At 41.2% G+C, this 23,859-nt stretch overlaps 1 protein-coding gene across 1 annotated transcript; it reads right to left on the bottom strand.

Annotated features, from left to right (window-relative positions):
• Positions 1 to 6,805: 6,805 nt before the first annotated feature.
• Positions 6,806 to 23,814, bottom strand: PRKRA (protein activator of interferon induced protein kinase EIF2AK2). Its single transcript, XM_061434219.1, has 8 exons — positions 23,609 to 23,814; positions 22,903 to 23,072; positions 19,467 to 19,548; positions 16,964 to 17,042; positions 15,814 to 15,931; positions 14,223 to 14,317; positions 10,436 to 10,610; positions 6,806 to 7,510 (listed from the first exon to the last, which is right to left on the bottom strand). Exons 1-8 carry the CDS (start codon positions 23,671 to 23,673, stop codon positions 7,353 to 7,355), a joined length of 942 nt encoding a protein of 313 aa, XP_061290203.1. The 5' UTR covers positions 23,674 to 23,814; the 3' UTR covers positions 6,806 to 7,352.
• Between the last annotated feature and the right edge of the window lie 45 nt (positions 23,815 to 23,859).

Below are 23,859 nucleotides of genomic sequence, written 5' to 3'. Positions count from 1 at the left end.
ATCTTGATTCCAGCTTGCAATTCATTCAGCCCAGCATTTCACATGATGTACTCTGCATATAAGTTAAATAAGCAGGGTGACAGTATACAGCCTTGATGTACTTCTTTCCCAGTTTTGACAACCAGTCTGTTGTTCCATGTTCAGTTTTAATGGTTGCTTCTTGACCTGCATACAGGTTTCTCAGGAGGCAGATAATGTGGTCTGATATTCCCATCTCTTTAAGAATTTTCCACAGAGGGCTGAGGTGAGCATTAATTGAGATAATCCATGTAAAACATTTGACATAGCAACTAAATCCCAGGAAACTCTTGGTCATTTAACTATTAGTATTATGTAGCATGAAGTTCGGAGAGGCAATGGCACCCCACTCCAGTACTCTTGCCTGGAAAATCTCATGGATGGAGGAGCCTGGTTGGCTGCAGTCCATGGGGTCGCTAAGAGTCGGACATGACTTAACTTTCACTTTCATTCTTCATTTTCATGGGTTGGAGAAGGAATGACAACCCACTCCAGTGTTCTTGCCTGGAGAATCCCAGGGACGGGGGAGCCTGGTGGGCTGCCGTCTATGGGGTTGCACAGAATCAGACATGACTGAAGCGACTTAGCAGCAGCAGCAGCAGCATGAAGTTATATTTTAGTGTCATCCAAATTAAGGATAAATACATGGGTGTAGCTAGGTTCTAGTACTATTCTTTAGTGTTTCAGTCCAGGAGGTAATCCTTCTAAATGCTTTCCAAAACTGTTCTGCAGATCCCCTTATCTGATAGCAAAATTTCCATTCAGAATTATTTTGCAAGCATGACAATAGGATTCAGAGAATTATAAACAAATATGCCTCCTTTTCCAAATGAGGAAATAGAAGTTAAGATAAATTATCTAATACTTGGATATGAGACAAAAAAAAAAAAAGTGAGTGGCACATCCTTCCAGTGACATGGAGGTGAAGGCTCCTCCAGGATTAGCCGGGATGGTGTACTTCAGCTTGCTATTTATTCTCTTTCTTTGGCTGCACTAGGTCTTCGTTGCTGCGCAGGATTTCTCTCATGGGAGGAGCGGGGGCTACTCTCTCGTTGCTTTGTGCAGGCTTTTCTTGCTGTGGAGCACAGGCTCCGGGGCACTGGGACTTCAGTAGTTGAGGCACACAGGGGCTTAGCTGCCCCTCGGCATGTGGAATCTTAGTTCTTAGATCAGGGATCAAGCCCATATTCCCTGCAGTGGCAGGTGGACTTCTAACCACCGCACCACCAGGAAGGTCCCTTGTTACTTATTCTTGATGTAAGGTTCCAGACTTAGTGATGATGCATGTTAACTTGTAGACTTTTTTTCCTGATAAAAGTGCAGATTTCCATCTAGTGGAACAGACAGCCCCAAGTTATGCTTTCAACAGTTTTGTATCTCACCCCCCAATCTCATTCTCCCATGAAGAAATACCCTAGCTCTACAAATGCTCTTTGAACTGGGCAGGGCATCTTCCCAGCCCCTCCTTACTGAATAAGTTGAAAATCTACATGCACCGTCTCGAATGTGCCCCTGGGTTCACTGCATCTGTTTTGCCTCTCTCAGGTTCACAGTCTGTGCAGATGTCCAGTGTCTGAGAGACCTGCCTTGTGTCTTTTGTCCACTTTCATAGTTATTTACTGAGGGAGCACTGACCTGGATCTGTTACTCTTTCATATTGGAAACAGAAGTCAATTATTTTTGTATTAGAGATGAGAAAACTGAGGGATGCAAACATTTAGCGACTTGTCCAAAATCGCACAGCATTTCAAACCTAGGTAGTCTGATTTCAGAACTCCTCACTTAATTACTGTACCATGTGGCTTCTCAGAAAAATGGTTTTATGTATATACAGGTGTAAAATGTTTTGTCTAGTGTCGGGAAACACAGTAAGTCTGGGTATTTTATCCTTTAAAATTCTAAAGGTCAGTATAAATGTTTTCTTAGCACAGTGTTTAGAAGCAGGAAAGAGTGGATAGGACAGAAGCACCTCCACAGGAGCTGGTATTCTTGATGAGTACTAAACGTTATCATTGTCCTACCACTAGTGAAAAAAGGGCATTTACTTAAGTCCTTTACTGCTCAAGCACTATTTATTTACAGGAAATATTAAATCCTTACTATGCTTTCTTTTGGGGCTTCCCGGGTGACTCAGTTGGTAAAGAATCCACCTGCAATGCAGGAGACCCAGGTTCAATTCCTGGGTGGGAAAGATCCCTTGGAGAAGGAAATGGCAACCCACTCCAGTATTCTTGGCTGGAAAATCTCACGGACAGAGGGGCCTGGTGAGATACAGTCCATGGGGTCACAAAGAGTCGGACACAACTGAGCATCTGAGCAGAGGCTTTCTTTTGCCATTGAAAGCAATCTTTATTCATTAGAAATATAGAGCAAAAAATAAAATGCTCCAACAACCAGGCTTAGGTGATACTCCTATCAATTTCTGAAGTTCAAATCAATAAATACTGTATAGTAACACACCCATCTGGCCATGAAGGAGATTGCAGTGGAATGAAGGTACAAGCTCATGAATAGGAACACAAATATCTGTAATAGCGTCCAGCACCGAATCTACTGTTTAATTCTTAATGTTTAATCTACCCTATGTGTGCTCTAACTTTTCATCTAAAAAAATGTATAATGGAGATGTCATTAAGCCCGGGCCTTTCTTTGGTTTTAGCCTGTGTACTTGAAAATAGTTTGCGTCTGTCTTGTGCTATTTTTTTCCCCCCTGAGATACATGCAAATTTTTTCCAAATTTCAGTTATATCTACTAGCAAAAAAATGCAACAAACACTTTGCAGTTGTCCATTCACTCTGATTAGCACAGGAAGGAGAACTAGCTTATTCTGGGCTTCTTTCCATGGTGCCCCCTCTTGCCTCAGATCAGACAAGCCCACAGGCATACGCATCCATCAACTTTGACCTCTCTAAATAGGAGCTGCCAGATCTTCACTGCACATTGTTCTCCGTAGATGGTTAGAATTGATAAGTTCGAACCTAAACAAATTTACAAAGGGAAATGCAAAAATCAGGAAATGGTAGATTAAGTAAAATAAATGTAAGACTAGGTTTATTAATTTCCCACAAGCCCAAACTTCCCTTTTCTGGGATCAGCTTTATCTGTGGTGGAAAATCATCATTATCTCCTATCTGTCAATAGTTCTCAGATGTCCAGTTAGTAAAATGTTCAAGTAAACTGTATTTTAATGCATTAAATTTATTGTTTCTACTCTATTAATATTACTCTATTAGCTCTCATGTGCTAAGTCACTTCAGTCATGTCCAAATTTTTGCGACCCTATGGAGCCTGCCAGGCTCCTCTGTCCATGGGATTTTCCAGGCAAGAATACTGGAGTGGGTTGCCATTTCCTCCTCCAGGGTATCTTCCCGACCTAGGGATTGAACCCGCGTCTCCTGTGTCTCCTGCATTGACAGATGGTTCTTTACCATTAATGCCACCTAGGAAGCCCTTAGTTCCAATACTCACAAGCTTCCAGAATTGGTGTCTCTCTCTACTTTTTAGAACTCATATGGACTCTTCCATGATTTTTAACTGTCCTTTGACTCTTTAAGTGTAGTGTTAATCTAGATGTAGCCTTACTCATAGTAGGCTTTGTTCTCAAATTAGGATCTATTTCATTTCCTATATATCCTTTTGGATGTAAAGAAGAGTCTTTTCAAAATCCAAGTATACCCTGCCACTGAAGTAATACATACACCAACCACACAGATCTGCAAAAAAAAAAAAAAAAGTAATGAAAAGCTAAAGATACATAATCCAAAGAGAAAAGTAAGAGTTGTAATTTTACATATAAATAACGTGATTGATCTTATTTTCCTATTATTATCTTTTCACCTTGAACTCAACTGTGTATTTCAGGTTGGGCTCTGTAGGGAGCAGACTCTGAGGAAGAGACAGTGGCAGAGGCTTCTTTAGGGGATTCTTTGGGAACCACCATCTGTGGAAGGGATAATAAACTGGGATTGGACAGGAGGAGAAGTTGGATTGTGATACAGTCTCAACAAAGTGGTCAGCTGAACTCCTAGGAAACTCTGAAGCTGGTGGGCCCTTTGGAATTGTTGCAGATTGGAGCAAGAGGATGAGGTTTTTGTTGACCAGTCAAAGGAAGCAGGCTGCCCAGAAAGGGGATGTGACCTTGGATGCAGTGGCTCTTTTCAAGTGAAGCCACTCTGAAGAGGGTTGATCGCCAGAATTGGCTTCATATACATGCAATTCATGTAGTCACACAGGACCCCACACTTAGTTTAGCACTCTGCTGCCTCTGTCTTGAAATTCTTGACTTTTGGCCAAGGAGCCCTATATTTTCATCTGGCACTGGGCGCTACACATTTTGTAATCAGTTCTGCTGGCAGCTGAGGGCCACAGCACACTCTGTAACTGGGGTAAGTCCTTCAGCCCTAAAGTGGCATCTGCATGACAGACCAGTATTCACTACAGCCCATACCTTGCATGGCTTGAATCCACTTATCCTTAGAAGAAAGCAGAATAAATTACAGTCCCTAACACTGAAACTGGTTTTGGGGCCACAACTGAAAATCATCATCTGTCTCCTGATACCACTGTGAGGCAACATGCCACCAAGTGACTGATGGGTTTCCTCAAGGATTGGGGACTCAGCACTGGTCTCTGTTACTGGTAGGATGAACATTCAGCAGTGAGTGAAACTAGATCAGCCTTGGTAGGTGGGCACCCATCCCACTGGGTCCACTCCAATCCTGCTACGTGGCTCTTCATCCCAGACGCTGATGTCATTTTGTCAACTTGGCTGTTCGGGGCCTCTTCCATTGTGGATTCCTTACGGTATGGATCACATGTAGGACCAAGCTCTCCCCTCTTTGTGCCTGTCCACATAACTTTATCTCAGATCTACTGGTGCCCAATCTTCCAGTCTATTTCTTTTCAGGCTCCAGGCCAACTGGTCATGCCAGTTGCCACTGCCCAAGTGTATTCTAATCTTGGGCCACCTTCCACACGAATAGATGGCAAGGTGTACTGCCTGAAACTCTGTGCTTTTTAGAGGATTTCGGCTCCTCTCTAACTTTCAAGGCCACCCCTTTGTGGGCTGTAGTATAACCATCATGTATTTTTGCTTTGTACCATGTACAGCCTTACCTACCCATGAGTCAAATTCAGGCATTTTTCTCTTCCATCAGTTGGCCGTAGAGGATCCTTGGCAACAGGTGTGAACTGAGGGAGAGGTATTGGTGCGACAGTGGTGGGTGACATGGGAGTCCAGCCTGCCTGCTTGCCCTCTGGCCATACTTGTGTTTGATCCTAGATGTAGCTTCTATTTTACAATGGATTGCGGCATGACTCAACCCAACCTTATGACTTGATGGGACAGATAGAACCCAGCTCATTATTGGTGGTTTTGGTTACATGGTTACCAAGTATCCCGTCATCAAGCGCTCCATCTCTACCAGGGCACACTAGCACATCACAACTGTTTGTTGAAAGGTGTTCATTTCTCCACTATAGATGGCATGATCTTCATCCAGAATGGCATCCACATTGTGACTTTCCCATTGGAACTTGGCATAAACTCCACACGACGTCTCCCCACTACTGATACATCTAATACAACAGGCATAGTTGCCTGTGTCAGCCTATTTCAGTCACTCACCTAACATGGCTAATGGTGATTGGTTAAGAGCCTTGACAAAATGCAGTTAACAGCACCGGATGGTGCAGCTAACTCCCTAGAACACTGGACGGTCTGACAGAGGTGACATTTGAATGCTATCTTGAAGAATGCTTGCTTCCTCCAGAGTGAGAAGCAGAGAAATCATAGCAGAAGGAAGGGCATGACTTCTGGGTAACTTACACAGATCTCGTTTTATCAATACATTTGACTGTTTAGAACTCAACTACATTGTTCTTTCCCCAATTGCACCTCATTCTCTTCATCTTATGAAAACTCTTTCATGAAAACTCTCCCCAACCTGTTCTCTCCGAAATGAGCATTTTCCTGCGAAGGAGCCTGAAGTTATCTCTAGAGTGAGTTCATTGTGCCCTCTCTATATTCCAGAACATTGATGACCACCCAAGGCTAATTCAGTCTTAATGACCCATAAGCTCTGCTGTATGGATAAACTTTGTCTCCAGTCTGTGTGTTCCTGTGTGTAACCTCACCCCCCAAAATGCCTAAAACCCTTTAACTGATTTAACTGATGTATAAGGCTTATAATTTGAAGTGAAATGCTCTTTAGAGCTTTAAATAAGTTACACATGCTGCTTTCCCTTTATTAGATAGCTTATTATTCTCAAAGGATTGCACTCAGGATAGGATTTTTTTTTTCCCCCAGACAGAAAAACACTTGTTACGTACTTCCTGCTAGATTAACACTTGAGATTATCAAAAGCTACCTTCATCACTGAGAGCTCTCTTCCTCTCTGAGGTTTTCCCTGATCTACGGAGGTAGCACTACCAGCTGGTACTGACAGATGCCAGACTTGAGTTGTTGGGTGATATACGAAAACATGAGAGGCAAAATTAAAATGGGCTTATGAAACTCATTTCCTAACCTTTTAGGGACTCAGTTTTGTTTGAAACATTCTTGTAACTGAACTGAACACACTGGAAAGTTTTGTTTTAGTAATACTAATGCTTTTTCAACTACGCATTCATCTATGAATGGTTATATCAAAAGACAGTACTGTGTATGACAAGAGAAAATATGGACGTGATTCATCACATATTATATATTTGTCAAGTTTTGCTTGTTTTTTTGGTCTACATTATAACGTTACTCATAGGAATGGCTGAAAAGAGCAGGGCCACAGTCAAGTCAGTAGTACTTTAATAAAATGAACAGAACCCATTATAACAACAGCTCTTTATTACATGGATTCAAATACACAGACCAATCGTATTCTCTGATATTTAACAACTGCATTCAATTAAAACCTGTTAGTGCATTCCTCAACACTAATTCTAAGGGGCTTCCTTTGAAATCCCTTTACAAAGCCTTGTGCAAAGAGGTTAAGCACCAGTAGTAAAGACTGTTGCTAGCGGTTTTATGTCACCATCATCATCAACAACAAACATGCAGTTTTTCCCTTCTATGTACATGGCATTGGAAAATGGGTGCTACACTCTGCCTATGGTACAAAGTTTATAAATACAATATACCAGTACAAAGTTGATGCCATTAAAAACACCTTAGTAACAATGACTGGGAGATAATTAAATCTGGAGTGTTGATGGAATCTATGAAGAGATTTAAAACCAACACACAAACTCAAACATTATAATACATGTTTTCCTTGGGAAGAGGTGAAAGGGGAACTTCTTAGGTGCTACTGAAGGGTTTTTTCAGTTGTTCCAAGTTTACTTTCTTTCTGCTATTATCTTTAAATACTGCAAAGCATTGTGGGCTGCATCACTCTGCGCACTGCTGCAGGAGATCCCCGAGCCATGACAGACCGTAATGGGACTGGTGGACAGTTCAGCAAGACACTGGTACTGTCCATTGGCACTCAGTTCTTCTGCAATGACACATTCAAACATGATGATTAAGGCCGCATGCAGAGAAAGCAGATTTTTTTTTGTAAAAACAATTTTTGTTACTGTCCCTCTCCCTAAGCACCTTTTTATTTGCTACTTCACATATCAGGTGCTAGTCTCTATTCATAGGAACCACTTAGTTCTTAAAATTAGTAAGAAGCGTTTCAAAGTCATCATTAATTCATTATCTAAAAATCATCTCAGGTTTCCTTTTCCCAAATTCATAAATATTTTTGAATGCATGGTCTCTTCATCAACCACCTTTCCTGATCATCTTTCTGCATTCATCCTCAGGTTCTGCATCATTCCCAGTGTATTAAGACACTGCACCTGACTCATTATTCAATCCCGAAGTAGCAGACAAAATCAAAAGTTCCTTCAGCCCCTAAATATCCTATGTTCTCAGTAGTAGTAGCTCTGATGAGCTAGGTTCCCCCCAGGTCACTGGGGCTGGGCTGCTGCTGCTAAGTCACTTCAGTCGTGTCCGACTCTGTGTGACCCCATAGACGGCAGCCCACCAGGCTCCCCGGTCCCTGGGATTCTCCAGGCAAGAACACTGGAGTGGGTTGCCATTTCCTTCTCCAATGCATGAAAGTGCAAAGTGAAAGTGAAGTTGCTCAGTTGTGTCCGAGGCTGGGCTAAGGGATACCAAATTCCTCACATACAATACTGATGTTAAATCAAGATACCAAACACACACATGAACACACAAATTAGCCAGTTATCCACTGCATTAAAAAAAAATCCACGCTGACTTGCTTTCCAATATGTCCACATTTGTCTATCTGAATGATCATGGGCTAGAAAAAATATAGAAGTTGACAGCTGGAATGAGATAAAGTTGTAACCTGTCCCCATTTATCTACCAGAACTGGAACACAGTGATAAGTGGAGAGAAGATGTCTGGCCCAGCCGCCACAGACTTGGTATTTGTTTTAGAAAGGTGGGTACCTTTTTATTTGTCAAGCTGTCCATCAGGGCTAGTTTAACAGATATTATACCGGCAGGGACTCTTCTTCTAACCTGGCTCTACTGACCAGCTATGTCATCTCAGACAAGTTTCTCAACCTTCCTTTGTCTTACTTTCTTCACTTATACCTAAGATAATAGAAATTCCAGATGTTCAAGCTGGATTTTGAAAAGCCAGAGGAACTAGAGATCAAACTGCTAATATCTGTTGGATCATTGAAAAAGCAAGAGAGTTCCAGAAAAATATCCACTTCTGCTTTATTGACTATGCCAAAGCCTTTGACTGTGTGTATCACAAAAAACTGTGGAAAATTCTTAAAGAGATAGGAATATACTATCACCTAACCTGCCTCCTGAGAAATGTGTATCCAGGTCAAGAAATTTGTATCCAGGTCAAGTTAGAACTGGGCATGGAACTACAGACTGCCTCCAAATCAAGAAAGGAGTACGTCAAGACTGTATATTGTCACCCTGCTTATTTAACTTATATGCAGAGTACATTATGCGAAATGCCAGGCTGGATGAAGCACAAGCTGGAATCAAGACTGCCGGGAGAAATATCAATAACCTCAGATATGCAGACGACACCAGCCTTATGGCAGAAAGTGAAGAGGAACTAAAGAGCCTCTTGTTGCAAGTGAAAGAGGAGTGAAAAAGTTGGCTTAAAGCTCAACATTCAGAAAACCAAGATCATGGCATCTGGTCCCATCACTTCATGGCAAATAGATGGGGAAACAATGGAAACAGAGACAGACTTTACTTTTTGGGGGGTCCAAAATCACTGCAGATGATGACTGCAGCCATGAAATAAAAGATGCTTGCTCCTTGGAAAAAAAGTTATGACCAACCTGCTGCTGCTGCTAAGTCACTTCAGTCGTGTCCGACTCTGTGTGATCCCACAGATGGCAGCCACCAGGCTCCCCAGTCCCTGGGATTCTCCAGGCAAGAATACTGGAGTGGGTTGCCATTTCCTTCTCCAATGCATGAAAGTGAAAAGTGAAAGGGAAGTCGCTCAATCGTGTCCGACTCTTAGCGACCCCATGGACTGCAGCCTACCAGGCTCCTCCGCCCATGGGATGTTCCAGGCAGAAGTACTGGAGTGGGGTGCCATTGCCTTCTCTGATGACCAACCTAGACACATATTAAGAAGCAGAGACATTACTTTGCCAACAAAGGTCTGTCTAGTCAAAGCTATGGTTTTTCCAGTAGTCATGTATGGATGTGAGAGTTGGACTATAAAGAAAGCTGAAGGCCGAAGAATTGATACTTTTGAACTGTGGTGTTGCAGAAGACTCTTGAAAGTCCCTTGGATGGCAAGGAGATCCAACCAGTCAATCCTAAAGGAAATCAGTCCTGAATATTCATTGGAAGGACTGATGCTGAAGCTGAAACTCCAATCCTTTGGCCACCTGATGCGAAGAACTGACTCCTTTGAAAAGACCCTGATTCTGGGCAAGGTTGAAGGCAGGAGAAGCAGATGACAGAGGATGAGATGGTTGGATAGCATCACCGATTCGATGGACATGAGTTTGAGCAAGCTCCGGGAGTGGGTGATGGACAGGGAAGCCTGGCATGCTGCAGTCCATAGGGTCGCCAAGAGTTGGACATGACTGAGTGACTGAACTGAAGATAACAGAATGTACTTCACAGGATTAGTTTGAGGATTCTATGATTTGAAATATGTAATGTCCCTAGAACGGTGCCTGGCACACACTAACTCTATAAACCTTCACTATTGTTGTTTATTATTACAACTGTACAGATGTTATCTCTCTTTTTATTATTTATAAGAATGGGATACCTCAGTGATATATATTACCACTCTGGTAACTGTATATAGTCAGAATCCTCTATTATAATAGATGTTTTGTTTGTCAAACATATTTTGAAAAGAAACAACAGGTTTGGGGACAAGCCAAAGGAAAAAAAAATCATACCTATATCCAAATATGTTATATTAAAACCTTGTTCCTTTGCAATTTCACTAAGCAGCTGGATGTAATCTGTATTTGGAATACTGAGGAGGCTTCTTTTCAGTAAGTTGATCTTTTCACCAGGAGAATTCCTTAAGGAATGCCACGTACAACCTAAAGAATGCCCTACCATATTTGTCTGAAAAACACAGATTAACATTAAGACTCTTAGTTTGGGTTCCAATGCTACTATGAGTATTAATTAAGCAATCAGCACTTTATAGAGCATATTTAAATGAATACCATTTGGTTAACTTTCCAATTTAAACTAGGCAGCACTAATACGCTCACACATTTATCAAACAACACAATATTAAAGAAAAAAGAATGTGCAATGAAATACTGGAAGTATTTCAAAATACTTTTACATAGCATAATGTTCTTGTTAATATGTATAACATATTTAAGAGCATGATAAACAAATCTGCAAATACAGGTGACCCTTGAACAATGTCACATACTATCTTCCTATATATGGATTGGCATTTATACTTATCCTCTATTCCAATACAAATTTCAATATTATCAAGCTGAATAAATTTTGTTATTCAAAATAATACACAGATAACAAAAACTCAAGTAATACAGAATTATAAAAGCAACAATCCCCACACCTACCTTTAGTCCCCTTTCCAGAAGCAATATCAACTTTTTATTTTTAATTATTCTGGTGGTTACCTTTGTAACAGAAATGAGAAAGCTATTGATCTTGTGTATTAACTTTTGGTCAGTTACCTTGATGAATTCTCTTATTATTTCTAGTAGTTTTTCTCTAGGGCTTTATAGGGATACAATTATATTATTTGTAGTTAACGATCATTTTTATCTCCTCTTATTTCCAACCTCTTATTGTTTTCTCTTCTCTGGTTACGTTGGTTGATACTTCTAGAACAAGGTTTAAAAAAATGGTATCAGTGGGCATCCTTGCCTTATTTCTGAAATTAATGGGAATGGATATAACATATAAACATGTACCCAAGATTTTGATTTTTTTCCCTGAGGTATATATTTAATTTTTAAAAAATATTTATTTATCTGTGCCAGGTCTTAGTTGCAGCACCTAGGATCCTCAATTTTGTAGCGGCATGCAGGATCTTAGTCGCAACATATAAGACCTAGTTCCCCGATCAGGGATCGAACACCTGATCCATATTTTAAATCACAATAGGGATATTTTTGAAGCATTTATCAGTAGTGACTACCCAATATTTTTTTGGCATCTACTGAGAGGATTATGTTTTCCTTCTTCGACCTGTTAATGTAATTCATTATAGCAATAGATTTACCAATGTTGAAACACCCCTGCGTTCCTAAATGAATTTATATAGAAATTTCTCTCACATTATATATATTGCCTGGAAGAGTTTAAACAGCACTGAAGATTATCTCTTCCTTGAAGATTTAACAGAACTCACCAGCAACCTAACTGTTTTGTGACTGTGGTGTCATCTCTGATCCAGTCTTAAAAGAAATGAATGCAATGTTTTATATTTTTTCTATTAAAAAAGTGAAACCAAAATTATATTACTTACCTAGATATAGTTGTTTCTTCCTAGAACAAGCCCTTTTTATAAATCATAAGCTTAGGACACTCCTATGGTCTTCACTTCTCATTTCATACCTAACATCCTATTCTCAGATAATGGACCATCATACATACCTACCTACATTTTGTGTAGCCCAATCTCTTATGCTCTCTATCTGAATGCCCAGTTGCCTACTCAATTTCTTCACTTAGCTACTCCACAAACACTTCAAATTCAATATATCTCACATTTAACTCATTATCTGCTCCCCACTTAGACCCTACTCACCTTCTGTGTTCCCCATATCACTGAATGGTACCACCATCTAGGTAGCTGCCAAGCTAAAACTGTTTACTTCTTCCTTTTTCCCTACTCTCTACATCCAGTTATTATGCCCCCATTCACTTCAGTTTTCTAAGTAAGTTTTAAATTGACCATTTCAATTGCTACTACCTTTGTCTAGGTCACCATCATGTCTCATCTACTCTTCTGTAACAGCATTATAGCAGGTTTCTATGACTCTAATATTCATTCATCCACCATAATGCAGCCAGTCATTCCCTTCTAATGTATAAATTAGATTCTCTCCTTCCTATATTAAATTTATTTAATGACTTTATGCTACCTTCAGGATAAAGTTCAATCTCCTGAACACAGTACTTCCTGCAAGATTCAACCCCTCTTTACCTTTTCTGCCTCACTGTTTGAGACTCCCTCCCACCAAATTCAATGCTCCAGCCATCTACAATTACTCTGGATAACATAAAGTGTTTCACTCCTGGCCTTTGTACATGGTCCTCCTTCTCTCTGGAATTCTTTTCACTGCTGTCATCCTATAGGTCTCAGCTCAGATATGACTTTCTCCAGTGAAGTCTTCCTGAAACCCTATCTTGGTTGGATTCTTCATCTATGTTCCCAAGAAGCCCTTGTGAGGCCTAGTCTGTAGGGTTCTTTTCTTTCTCAGTAGGCTGGCTGCAAACTCCTTAGGGCCAGAGACTATCTTATTCACTATATGCCAGTATCTGGCCATCAGTTTAGTTCAGTTCACTTCAGTCACTCAGTCGTGTCCGACTCTTTGCGACCCCATGAATCGCAGCACGCCAGGCCTCCCTGTCCATCACCGTCTCCCGGAGTTCACACAAACTCACATCCATAGAGTTGGTGATGCCATCCAGCCATCTCATCCTTTGTCATCCCCTCTTCCTCCTGCCCCCAATCCCTTCCAGCATCAGAGTCTTTTCCAATGAGTCAACTCTTCACATGAGGTGGTCAAAGTACTGGAGTTTCAGCTTTAGCATTATTCCTTCCAAAGAAATCCCAGGGCTGATCTCCTTTAGAATGGACTGGTTGGATCTCCTGGCAGTCCAAGGGACTCTCAAGAGTCTTCTCCAACACCACAGTTCAAAAGCATCAATTCTTCGGCACTCAGCCTTCTTCACAGTCCAACTCTTACATCCATACATGACCACTGGAAAAACCACAGCCTTGACTAGACAGACCTTTGTTGGCAAAGTAATGTCTCTGCTTTTCAATATGCTGTCTAGGTTGGTCATAACTTTCCTTCCAAGGAGTAAGCGTCTTTTAATTTCATGGCTGCAGTCACCATCTGCAGTGATTTTGGAGCCCCAAAAAAACAAAGTCTGACACTGTTTCCCCATCTATTTCCCATGAAGTGATGGGACCGGATGCCATGACCTTCGTTTTCTGAATGTTGAGTTTTAAGCCAATTTTTTCACTCTTCTTTCACTTTCATCAAGAGGCTTTTTAGTTCCTCTTCACTTTCTGCCATAAGGGTGGTGTCATCTGCATATCTGAGGTTATTGATATTTCTCCCGGCAATCTTGATTCTGGCATAAATCTGGGCAAATATTATCACTTTCCTAAATGTTTGCTGAGTGGATAAATGAATGCACATCAAGCGATGGGAGTGAAATGTCAATCTGAAGGCAAAAACAGCACTACTGACCTACCATCTTTAGAAACCATCATATTCTGAATTTGACTGTGCTTCCCAAGCTCTCTTTCTTGGCCACCCCTGTGATTCTGGCTCACATATAGCAAGCAGCTAACAACTGGGGTAGTGTATTACTCAACAGTTGAGAGATTTTTGAAAAACCATGACTCTGTAGTATACCTATACAAAATGAAATCTACAATCACATGTTGTTCTGACAGCAACACATGTTTAATCACATTAACATCACAGACCTCTGATCATTACTCACCAAAGAAATGTGGTTCTCTGGAGAAATATTACTGAATTTTGCAAGAAATTTCTCAGCAGCATTTCTCTTGGCTTGTTTCTTTGATGCCCCCTTTCCTAAATAAAGAAAAAAAAAGTGCAGTAGGTTAGAAAATAAATTAGTGTCCATAGAGAATGACCAAATATTTAAAGTACTATGTTTGATCAGAGAACTATCTCATGGTTTTTATATACTATTCTTTTACTGACCTGACATCTTTACTTGTTCTGCTTCATGCAATTATTAATTGTTACATTTTTGAAGGCATTTCTTTACCAGTTTATCTTTAATAGTTAAACTTTCTGTTTTTCTTCAACAGATGTATCTCCCTATGTCTAGCTTTAATGAACCGTATTTGCTTTAATTCTGATGAAATATTCAAATTTACCAAGGCAGATTTGAATTACATCTCCCATATTTCAACATCTACTCCTGGTTTATAATCTCCTGCACACTGATAACTATGTGGAATTTCTTCAACATGAATAAGAAGGGCATAGGAGAGGCTGGAGTTGAAAGATACCATAAATATAATCTATTTCCATGTTTAGAGATTTAAAAACTCAGGCCTAGGCATGGAGATTAAGCAATTTGCCTAACCTTGCAAATCAAGGACTGCATCAAGAACAGAGGTGAGGTTTCTGCTTCTGGCTCAGGGCTTCCTGCACTGACCCACACTACTTCTTGGAGGGCAAACAGCTTCTTAGTACTTCAGACTAATATCTAGGCAACTTAAAATTTCATTTCAAGCCACTTTTAAAATGATAAAAACTGCTCAAGAAATTAAAATAGAAATCCTTAGGAGTACTTTATTAAGTGACTTTTTTCCTCGTAATTTGTGGCCTTTACAACATCAAAGTTGCTATAAGACAAAAGGTTAATTTCTACTTTATTTTTATTTCACGATCAGCCTCTTTGGAGAAGGAAATGGCAACCCATTCCAGTATTCTTGCCTAGAGAATTTCGTGGACAGAGGAGCCTGGTGGGGGTCGCACCAGAGTTGGACACGACTGAAGCGACTTAGCATGCATGCATGCATTGGAGAAGGAAATGGCAACCCACTCCAGGATTCTTGCCTGGAGAATCCCAGGGACACAGGAGCCTGGTAGGCTGCCATCTATGGGGTCACACAGAGTTGGATATGACTGAAGACACTTAGCACCAGCAGCAGCCTCTTATTGATTATCTTGTTTTTAAATGTAATCTTCTCCTAGTCCTTCCATCTTCTGGAACAGCTACTGAAGCTCCAAGAGATTTACTACTGCTTTTTTCTCCAAAATGATGTTTAAGTCCCTATTATATCAATGAAGACTGTTTAAAGAGTCAATTATTTATCTGTATTTCCATTACCAACCCATGATTTTTTTTAAAAAATCAAATTAAGAAGTATTCTTAAGCCAACTATTTATACTTATTAACTCAACAGCAGAATGTTAGAGACAATAGACTAGTAGTGTGTCAATTTTTTTTCCCCCAAAGAAGTATTTGAGACAAAATCACAGCAGAAATTTTTTCATCCTCTCAAAATATTTCAAAGGTCTTCAACTGTATCAGAGTAGAAAGAAACAAATACCAGTTTCCATGAATGACTCAAGCCTGCAAATTGTAGTGTATTCTCTCTTATGAGCAGGTCCTCCCTCCTGGGAAAGGGTATATTCAGGCAGTCTCCAGCCATGATGAATAGCCAATTCCTAGAAAACCGAGATGAGCCTTTAGTAGTAATTTTTACTATGCAATGGCTCAATCACATTAATGATATTCTCTCATGGTTTTGATCCCATTTCTATTTATATGTTTGCAGAGAACAATGATATTCTGCAGTATTTAAGAGAAGGTCCTCTATCCCCCCCAGATATTCCTGCATTTTACATCTTATAAGCCCACGACACCAAAACTGAAGCAGTTTCCTGCTGTGAATGGTGCTCTTCCGTTAAGCTATAGTGAGCTGGTTATCAAAGAAGTCAGGCAGAAGGATAAGCTCCTCTCACCCTCTTTGGGAACATGGGAGAGGACATTACTGGTCTCATGGCCATCAGTCCCCAGAGTCTCTTCCTAACTAACCTTCTATACCCATGGCTGCCTAACTGACTGCATTCGATCAAAAGCAGGTGAGGAGCAGAGAGCAAACACACGCACTGGATGAGACTGAGGAAAGACGGGGACGAAAACTACAGAAAAACTCATGGAGCAGGAAAGGGACCAAATGACTGGCTGGATAACAGGGAGGGGAGTTGTCCAGCAGAGCACATGGATAATCTGCAAGAAGTATATTCTCACATAGAAATTCAAAGCTGAATATATTTTTTGGTAGAATAAGCAAGTAAGTGGATGACTTCCCTTGTCCTGTGTTAGGTAAATCAATTTCGGTTCTTTATAGTCTTCTGTCTCAACAGAAGTAGAAAGAGATTTGTCACAAGAGTGGCAAGAAATATTCTTAAAATATAAAACACTCTACCCATATGCACTGAGGTCCTGTTGATCTCAAATGAGAATTCCACAAACCAAAGGCAGATACTGTATATGGAAGAAAATCCAAAACATAAATAATTATGAAAATAACTTCAAGTTAGCACTTTAATGATTGTAACTTGGAACACAAAATGTTGTACCACCTAATCTTTAAAATATTAATTCCTTCTCTTAGCCCTTATGATATAATCAACATTTATGACATTTTTTTCCAGTAGACACAAAGTTAAGTATGGAAAAACTGTGCCATTTACCTGTAATGAGCCAATAGGATTAAGCTGGTTCTTTGGTTGCTTGGAAGGGTCAGGCATTAACGGATCAGGAACTGCAAAGCTGAACATTTTTATAAAGGGTTATAAAACAAAATAATCTTCCCCAAATTATTACACAAAGGATAAGCATTTTCTATTTAGCTCTCCATGCCTTTGCTCTTGCATTCCTTCTACATGGAATACCCTTTTCACCCACCTCTTCTATGGGAATCTGATCTATACCTCAGCCAAGGTACACCTCAGCCAAGGTACACCTCAAATGCAACTTTCTCTCAGAAGCCTATTCTTTTACCCCAATGGGACATAATTTTTCCCTTCTTTGAACCATTGTAACATTTGGTTTGATACTTTCTTAAGCAATTATTTTACCATTAAGCTGTATACTCTTACAAATACATGCTATTTGTCTATCCATCACCATACCACTCTCCTGTTCAGACTGTAAAATCCTTGATGGTAGGGCCTATGTATTACTTACCTTCATAAGCTTTGCTGTGCTTTATATAAAACAGATGCTCAATAAGAAATGTATTTAAATAAACACACTACTGTTACAACCACATGAAAAGGGAAGACTAACAGGATGTTTATAGCTCGGCAGTGTAAACCATACACATCATAAATGTAGCTTTTTCATCCAGATAACTATAGAAGAAAGACTTGGCTTGATCTACCATCTGCTCTTCGCTAGGATAATCTTCCTAAAGTTTACGCATGTGTGCTCAGTTGCTAAGTTGAGTCCAACTCTTTGCAACCCCATGGACTGTAGCCTGTCAGGCTCCTCTGTCCGTGGGATTTCCCAGGCAAGAATCCCGGAGGGGGTTGCCATTCCCTATTGCAGAGGATCTTCCTGACCCAGTGATCAAATCCGTATCTCCTGCATTGCAGGTGGTTTTTTTTTTTTGATGGCTGGCATGAATCTGATTTGAACATGTAGGGACTGTGATTAAGGAAAAACAGAACAATCTCTTCTGAGTAGTGTGAGCTTACTAGTTATGTGGATGATGGGTGTCTAACGTGGAACAAGATGCATTTCAAGATTATTGCCACCTTGGCAGCTAGAGTCATTTCTTCCATACTTAAGTTTCTTTTCTACCTGCCAGAATTTCAAGCTTTACATAGGCTGATGAGATACGAACATTCATTTACAATGCTGTACACTGAAGCTACCCAAATAATTATGATGGAGGAGTGAGAAAGTCTCTTTATCCCATCAGGCCACTTTAGGCCTGATTTATAGCTTAGTATTTCCATCTTATCTGTCAAGAAGCACAAATACATAGTAAAGTTTATTAGCCTTTTTTTGCAGACAAAGTGCCTGCGTGCAGAAAGGACACTCTGTATGTTCATTTCTACAAATATATGCAACACTCTGAGTTGACCTTTGGGTTGCATAAAAATGGCATGGCCATCACCAGCAAGCAGAAAATCTAAAACCCACCATGCCATCTGGCATGTCCAGAAAACTAGCATAAACCAGTTTTAATGTATGACCCTAGAGAATCAAAAATCATGTTATGAGATCCAAGGCTTTCACTGGTTGGTTCTAAACGACCTGAACAGTTTAGAACTACTAAGTACACAGGAAGAACACTGCAGGAGAACCTAAACATATCCCTAAACAGAAAGTTTTTCTAGGACTGGGAAACAAAAAAACCCATCCTAAATTCTCATAGGCCTCTGCTGTCAGCTATAAGCAGACACACCAGAATGCACTCCCAAGTATACTTGAATGCATGTAAAGTGAAGAATGTGAAGGCAAAACATGCTCCTCTTGGATATGCCCAATAGAAACCAAAAGACACCACTTAACGATATAAGAGATGCTCCAGGGCCAGTGCTCCTTCCAAAAACAAATAATGTGATAACAAGTTTATTTTGGAAAGATATGTCAAGAATAAACATCCCATTTAACATCCTCCTATATTTGGTATACGTTCTCTAGTAGAAGGAAATCTCTTTGTCTCCTTACAAATTCAAATTTCTAAAAGAGTACTTTTAGCTGATATTTTTCTGTCTCACACTTTGTTTTCTTCAGTGTAGAAACAAAACTTAATACAATAAGATATTTGTCAGAAGCACTCTGGTTTTCTACTCCTGTACCTCATCTGGAAAAAAGAAAAAAACCTAGTTTATGAGAGCCTTCATCTAATAATATTGTTGTTTAGTTGCTAAATCATGTCTGACTCTTGCAACCCCCTGGACTGTAGCCCACCAGGCTCCTGTGTCCGTGGGATTTCCCAGGCAAGAATGCTGGAGTGGGGTGCCACTTCCTTCTTTGTCATCTAATAAAAGCTGGATTTAATTTCTTACGGATAAAGTGCCTTTAGGGGATGACAGGTCTTCACAAGGAGATAGAATTTTATTAATAGAGCTAGACACTATCAACTGTTTACTTTGTTGCTTTTGTGAGCACGTTCAAACTTTTAATCTTACCTCAGCCATGATATTTTTGAGCTGCAGAATACAAAGAAATTTAGCTCACCAAATACTTGCATTGGCTTTCAAAATGTTTATGGCAGCCTCTGCAGCTCTATGTTTCGCCAGCTTCTTACTTGTACCTTCACCTGAATTAAGGTTAAAAAAAAAACAACAAAAACAACTCTTTACATGCTGAAAAAATGTGAGGCTTGCATAGAGGTTTGCATAGTACAAAACAAAGTCACTACATGTATTATATATACACACTAGGTATACACACTGGGTAATAAAAACATACACTGCATACAGTTATACATTGAAATAAAATATCATAAAAATTAATATATTAAAAATCCCTTTGATTTTAAAAGTGCTAAGTATTTAATTCTAAGTATACTTATATAAAAATCTTTATTATGTCTACTTTGTACATGTTTATTACATAAAATGATAATACAGTAGACTGTCACTATGTATGCTAATGAAAGGCAACTTACTTCCATTATTCCTAGAGAGGAAATTCTTCTACAGGAAGAAATTTTCTTTAAAAGAGGCACTTAGAGCAACATTATTGAATAGCAAAATGTACACATTTTACTCTAACAGCCCCTCCTATACTGGATGAAACCCCTCTGCTTGGCTAAGCAGTCACTGGCTACCTGCTGGATACAGCAGGGGAAGGTGTATATAGGGAATGTGAGAGATTACATTGTTACTTGTCTTTCATACAATCTGTATCCCTTACATGAGTAGCTAAGGGGGTAGAAGAGACCAGGCCTGACTAATAATCACTGAGACTGACGCCTAATATCAGTAAGCAACCACACAAGTAAATTATAAATTCAGTCTTTTTCCTTCTGAGTTCAAAGCAGGTGTTGAGAACCTGTCCAAAGTTGTGTCAGAAAGGCAATATTCATTCCTCTGATGCAGAGTAAAGAAAAGGCACATGGAACAAATGTCAGGTGTGGTTCTCAAGCATCAGAGAACACAGAAACCACACTCATTTATCCATTCACATAGGTATTATGGATACTGTATTCCTTTGAAAAATGTGGGCATTAGGAGCACTGAGGCTCTGCACTGAAATATATGGGAATTAGGGGCACCGACCCTCTGCACTGAAAATTCATGCATAATTTACAGTCAGCCGTCCATATCTGTGGTTCCTCCATCTCTAGCTTCCTCGGTATCTGTAGATTCAACAAACTGTGGATTGTGTGGTCTTGTAGTACTTACTACTGAAAAAGATTGACATCTAAGTGGACCTGTGCAATTCAAACCGTGTTGTTCAAGAGCTAACTGTAGTAGAGAACTAAGCAGAGTCCCTGTCCTTAAAGAGCATACAGCCTAATGTGTGAGATTTTGTCTATAAGAACGATGTTTGAAATATGAAGCATCAGTCGGCCTCAGTGCAGGTTGTTGGGTAGCCTACAGAAGGGGTAGCTCCCCTACTTACTAAGGACTCAGAAAGGTTTCATGAAGGAGGAGATAACTAAACCAGGATCTGAAAGACCAGTAAGTCAGTGAGGTAAGCAGAGCTGGGGGACAGGAAGAGCACTGGAGGCAGAGAAAGAGCCACTGTGAAGGCTCAGATGCAACACAGAGCACGTGTTCTCAAGCCCCAAGTTGCTGGGACAGTACGAGCTTGAAGGAGGGACCTTCGAGATAAAAGGTCAGAGAGCTGAAGGGCAGAAGGAGAGTTCAAAGAACAGTCTCCTCAACTGTGCTTCTCTAACTTTAGGACTTGCCTGGGAATTTTCTTAGAACACATACTAAGAGTAGGTGTGCCTGGGTGATAGCAAGGCTGCTGTTGACCACACTTTGTGAAGTAAGGTTGTCAGTCATGTTAAGAAATTTGTATTCATCCAGATGGTGATGGAAACACCACTGAATGGATTATAAGAGTTTTAATACTTCAAAGGAACAGATTTGAATGCCAGAAAAAATACTGTTTTTTTTGTGTGGAAAATGGATACCACAAGACAGAAGCTAAAAGAGCAGCTACAAGACTGCAGCTATATTCCAAGTGGCTCAGACAATAGCAACAGGAAGAGGAGAGAAGCAGACAGATTCAAGAGATATTTAGAAGTAGGATCTGGTGGCATAATGGATAGCACAAAGAGGGAAGAGAAGGAATCCAGAAGATGAAACTCCAATCTCCACTGTGAGCAAATGAATGATGGTGGTGCCTATAATGAACTGGGGAATGCAGGGGAAATGGATTTGAGAGAGAAGATGGATTCAGTCTGGGACAATGAGAGATGGAGGTGTCTTTGGGTCATCCAAGCAAAAATGTCTAGCAAACTCAGGCTGATGCATTGTTTTGTAACTGCGCCTGGGCTAAAGACAGAGATTTCAGAATTATTAGCCATTAGATAGTATCTGAAACCATGGAGGTAGATAAGCTTGCACAGAAAGACAGGCCAGCCTGAGAAGAGGAGGGGGACTAAGCAGTTGCCACAGGTTGTTAATCTTTCACATAAAACACACTGAGAGGGGGAAAATGCTACTTTTTCTTGAATTTTCACTGAATACTTAAAGACAGACCAGCTAAAGCAGTAGTGCAATGTTGAGTCTGTCATTCATATGAGAAACTTCCAGCTAGAATCTAACTACAATCCACCTGCCCCACATAGACAAAAAAGCTTCAAAATTTTCTTAAAGGGACTTCAATGAAAATAGCGGACTCCAGATTTTCGTGGACACAAATGATGCCTTCAGGCTACCAGATGGTGGAACTTCAGCCTTCTTACTGAATTTCTTTCTTGGCATTCTTCCAAATTAAATTTAGTATTCAATATTTCATGTTTGCAATTAAATAGATACATAAGAAGTAAAATGTCTACATTTACAAATGGGCTACTTCAGTTATCATTTGCTGAAGCTCAGTGACCATAATCTGAATTTTGAAACTTCGCTGCCATGTGACCTTGGGCATGTTTCTTATAATCTCTCTGGACCTATTTCCTCATATATAATAAAGGCGATAACATCTTATTAAAATATCTGTATAGTGTCAGGAACTAGAAGCTACTCTGCAATACGGTGTAGTTGAGCCTTCCGCCTTCCTCATTTTGCTTGGATACAGGACCAAGCGTGGTACTGTGGACCCAGAGTGCCAAACGAGTCCGTACAAAGAGGGGAGCAGGTCGGAAAATTCTGGGGTCGTGCCTCCTGGCATCTGCTATAACCTATGGAATCTGACAGCACCTTCTGATTCAGCTATGGCTGCTCCAAGAACCTTTCCTGCTTCTCCCTAATTCTTGGAAGAACCTTAGGAGGATCTTAGGGTATGTTCCTGAGCTTCTCTTGATATCTAGGGAAGAGAAAATTAGGGAGAGAATCAGAAAGTTGCAAAATCCAAATAACCTGAGAAAGGCATCAGTTTCAAGAGACTGCTCCTCACTGACGTCTCTGGCAAAAAGGGCACTTTTTCCGAACTGAGAAGCAATACCCAAGTCTGGACCACCAGCCCACATGGTCATGGGGTTAATACAGACCTGTGCAGGTTATGTCACCAACGGTTACTCTGAAGGTGAAAGTGGGCACGTGTATTTGCACATCGGATCTTTCACATTCATAAACCGGGATGTTCTTGGTCTTCATGCCGTATTCGTGTAATACCTGAATTGGTGTTTTCCCTGGCTTAGCTGTAATCATCTTCCCCAAACTGCAAAAATCAGAAAAAGCTGTGCGTTGCATGTCAAAGCGGGGAGGGAAGCAGAAGCAAGCAGAGACTAGTTTTAACAGCCATCACCGGTGACGCCGGAGGCACCGAGCCTCTGGTCGGACAGGGTTAGAGCTGGCGAGGCGCGCCAGTCTCCGGGCCCCGCTGCGGAGGTCTTAAAGAAGATAACTTGAATGCGGGTAGGAGGGATTCGCAGGGGAATCGAGAGGTACGGCTGATGCTGCAACCTCCCAGGTCCAGCCTGCAAATCCCTTTCCCTCCGCGGCAGCCGCTCACCACCTCCGTCCAGCCGGCGCTGCCCGAGGCCGCAGGGGGGGCGGGGTCCCCGGCCGGCTGGCGGCCGAGAGGACGGGGTGGAGCGCTCGCTGGTCCGCCCGCCCGCCTTCTTGCTGCCGCTAGGACGCGAGCGCCGGGAAGGGGCTTTACCCAGAATGCTGCTGGATAGCCGGCTCCCCCGCCCCCTGCTGCCCACCACTCCGGGCCCTGCCCGGCTCGGTCCCGACCGCTCAGAAACTGACCTGAAGGTTCCGCTGTCCTCGCGCTCCATCGGCGGAGCCGCGGCGCGATGCCGGCTCTGAGACATGGCGAGAAGGGACAGCTTTGCGGGAGCAAGAGCAGTGCAGAGCGACGTCCTCGCTTCCCCGGTGGGCTGGTGCCCGAGAGGAGGGATGCAACGCCGACGCCGCTACCTCCTCCCCTCTCCTCACTGCTTGAGTTCCTCCCGGGGACGGGCGGGGCTGGAGGCGGAGCCTCGGTGCGGCAGCGCAGG

Source organism: Bos javanicus, chromosome 2 (assembly GCF_032452875.1).
Source record: "Bos javanicus breed banteng chromosome 2, ARS-OSU_banteng_1.0, whole genome shotgun sequence".
NCBI classification, from domain to species: domain Eukaryota; kingdom Metazoa; phylum Chordata; class Mammalia; order Artiodactyla; family Bovidae; genus Bos; species Bos javanicus.
The sequence above is the reverse complement of the archived record's forward strand: the minus strand, read 5'-3'. Positions and strand labels throughout refer to the sequence as shown.

What these genes read in the sequence shown, in the direction of transcription:
- PRKRA (XM_061434219.1), bottom strand. Translation starts at nt 23,673, where the DNA reads ATGTCTCAGAGCCGGCATCGCGCCGCGGCTCCGCCGATGGAGCGCGAG. An exon ending in CAGAGAACCACATTTCTTTG is followed by an intron (nt 10,611 to 14,222) that starts GTGAGTAATGAT and finishes TGTGTTTTTCAG; the next exon opens with ACAAATATGGTAGGGCATTC. An exon ending in TATAACATATTTGGATATAG is followed by an intron (nt 7,511 to 10,435) that starts GTATGATTTTTT and finishes GTGTCATTGCAG; the next exon opens with AAGAACTGAGTGCCAATGGA.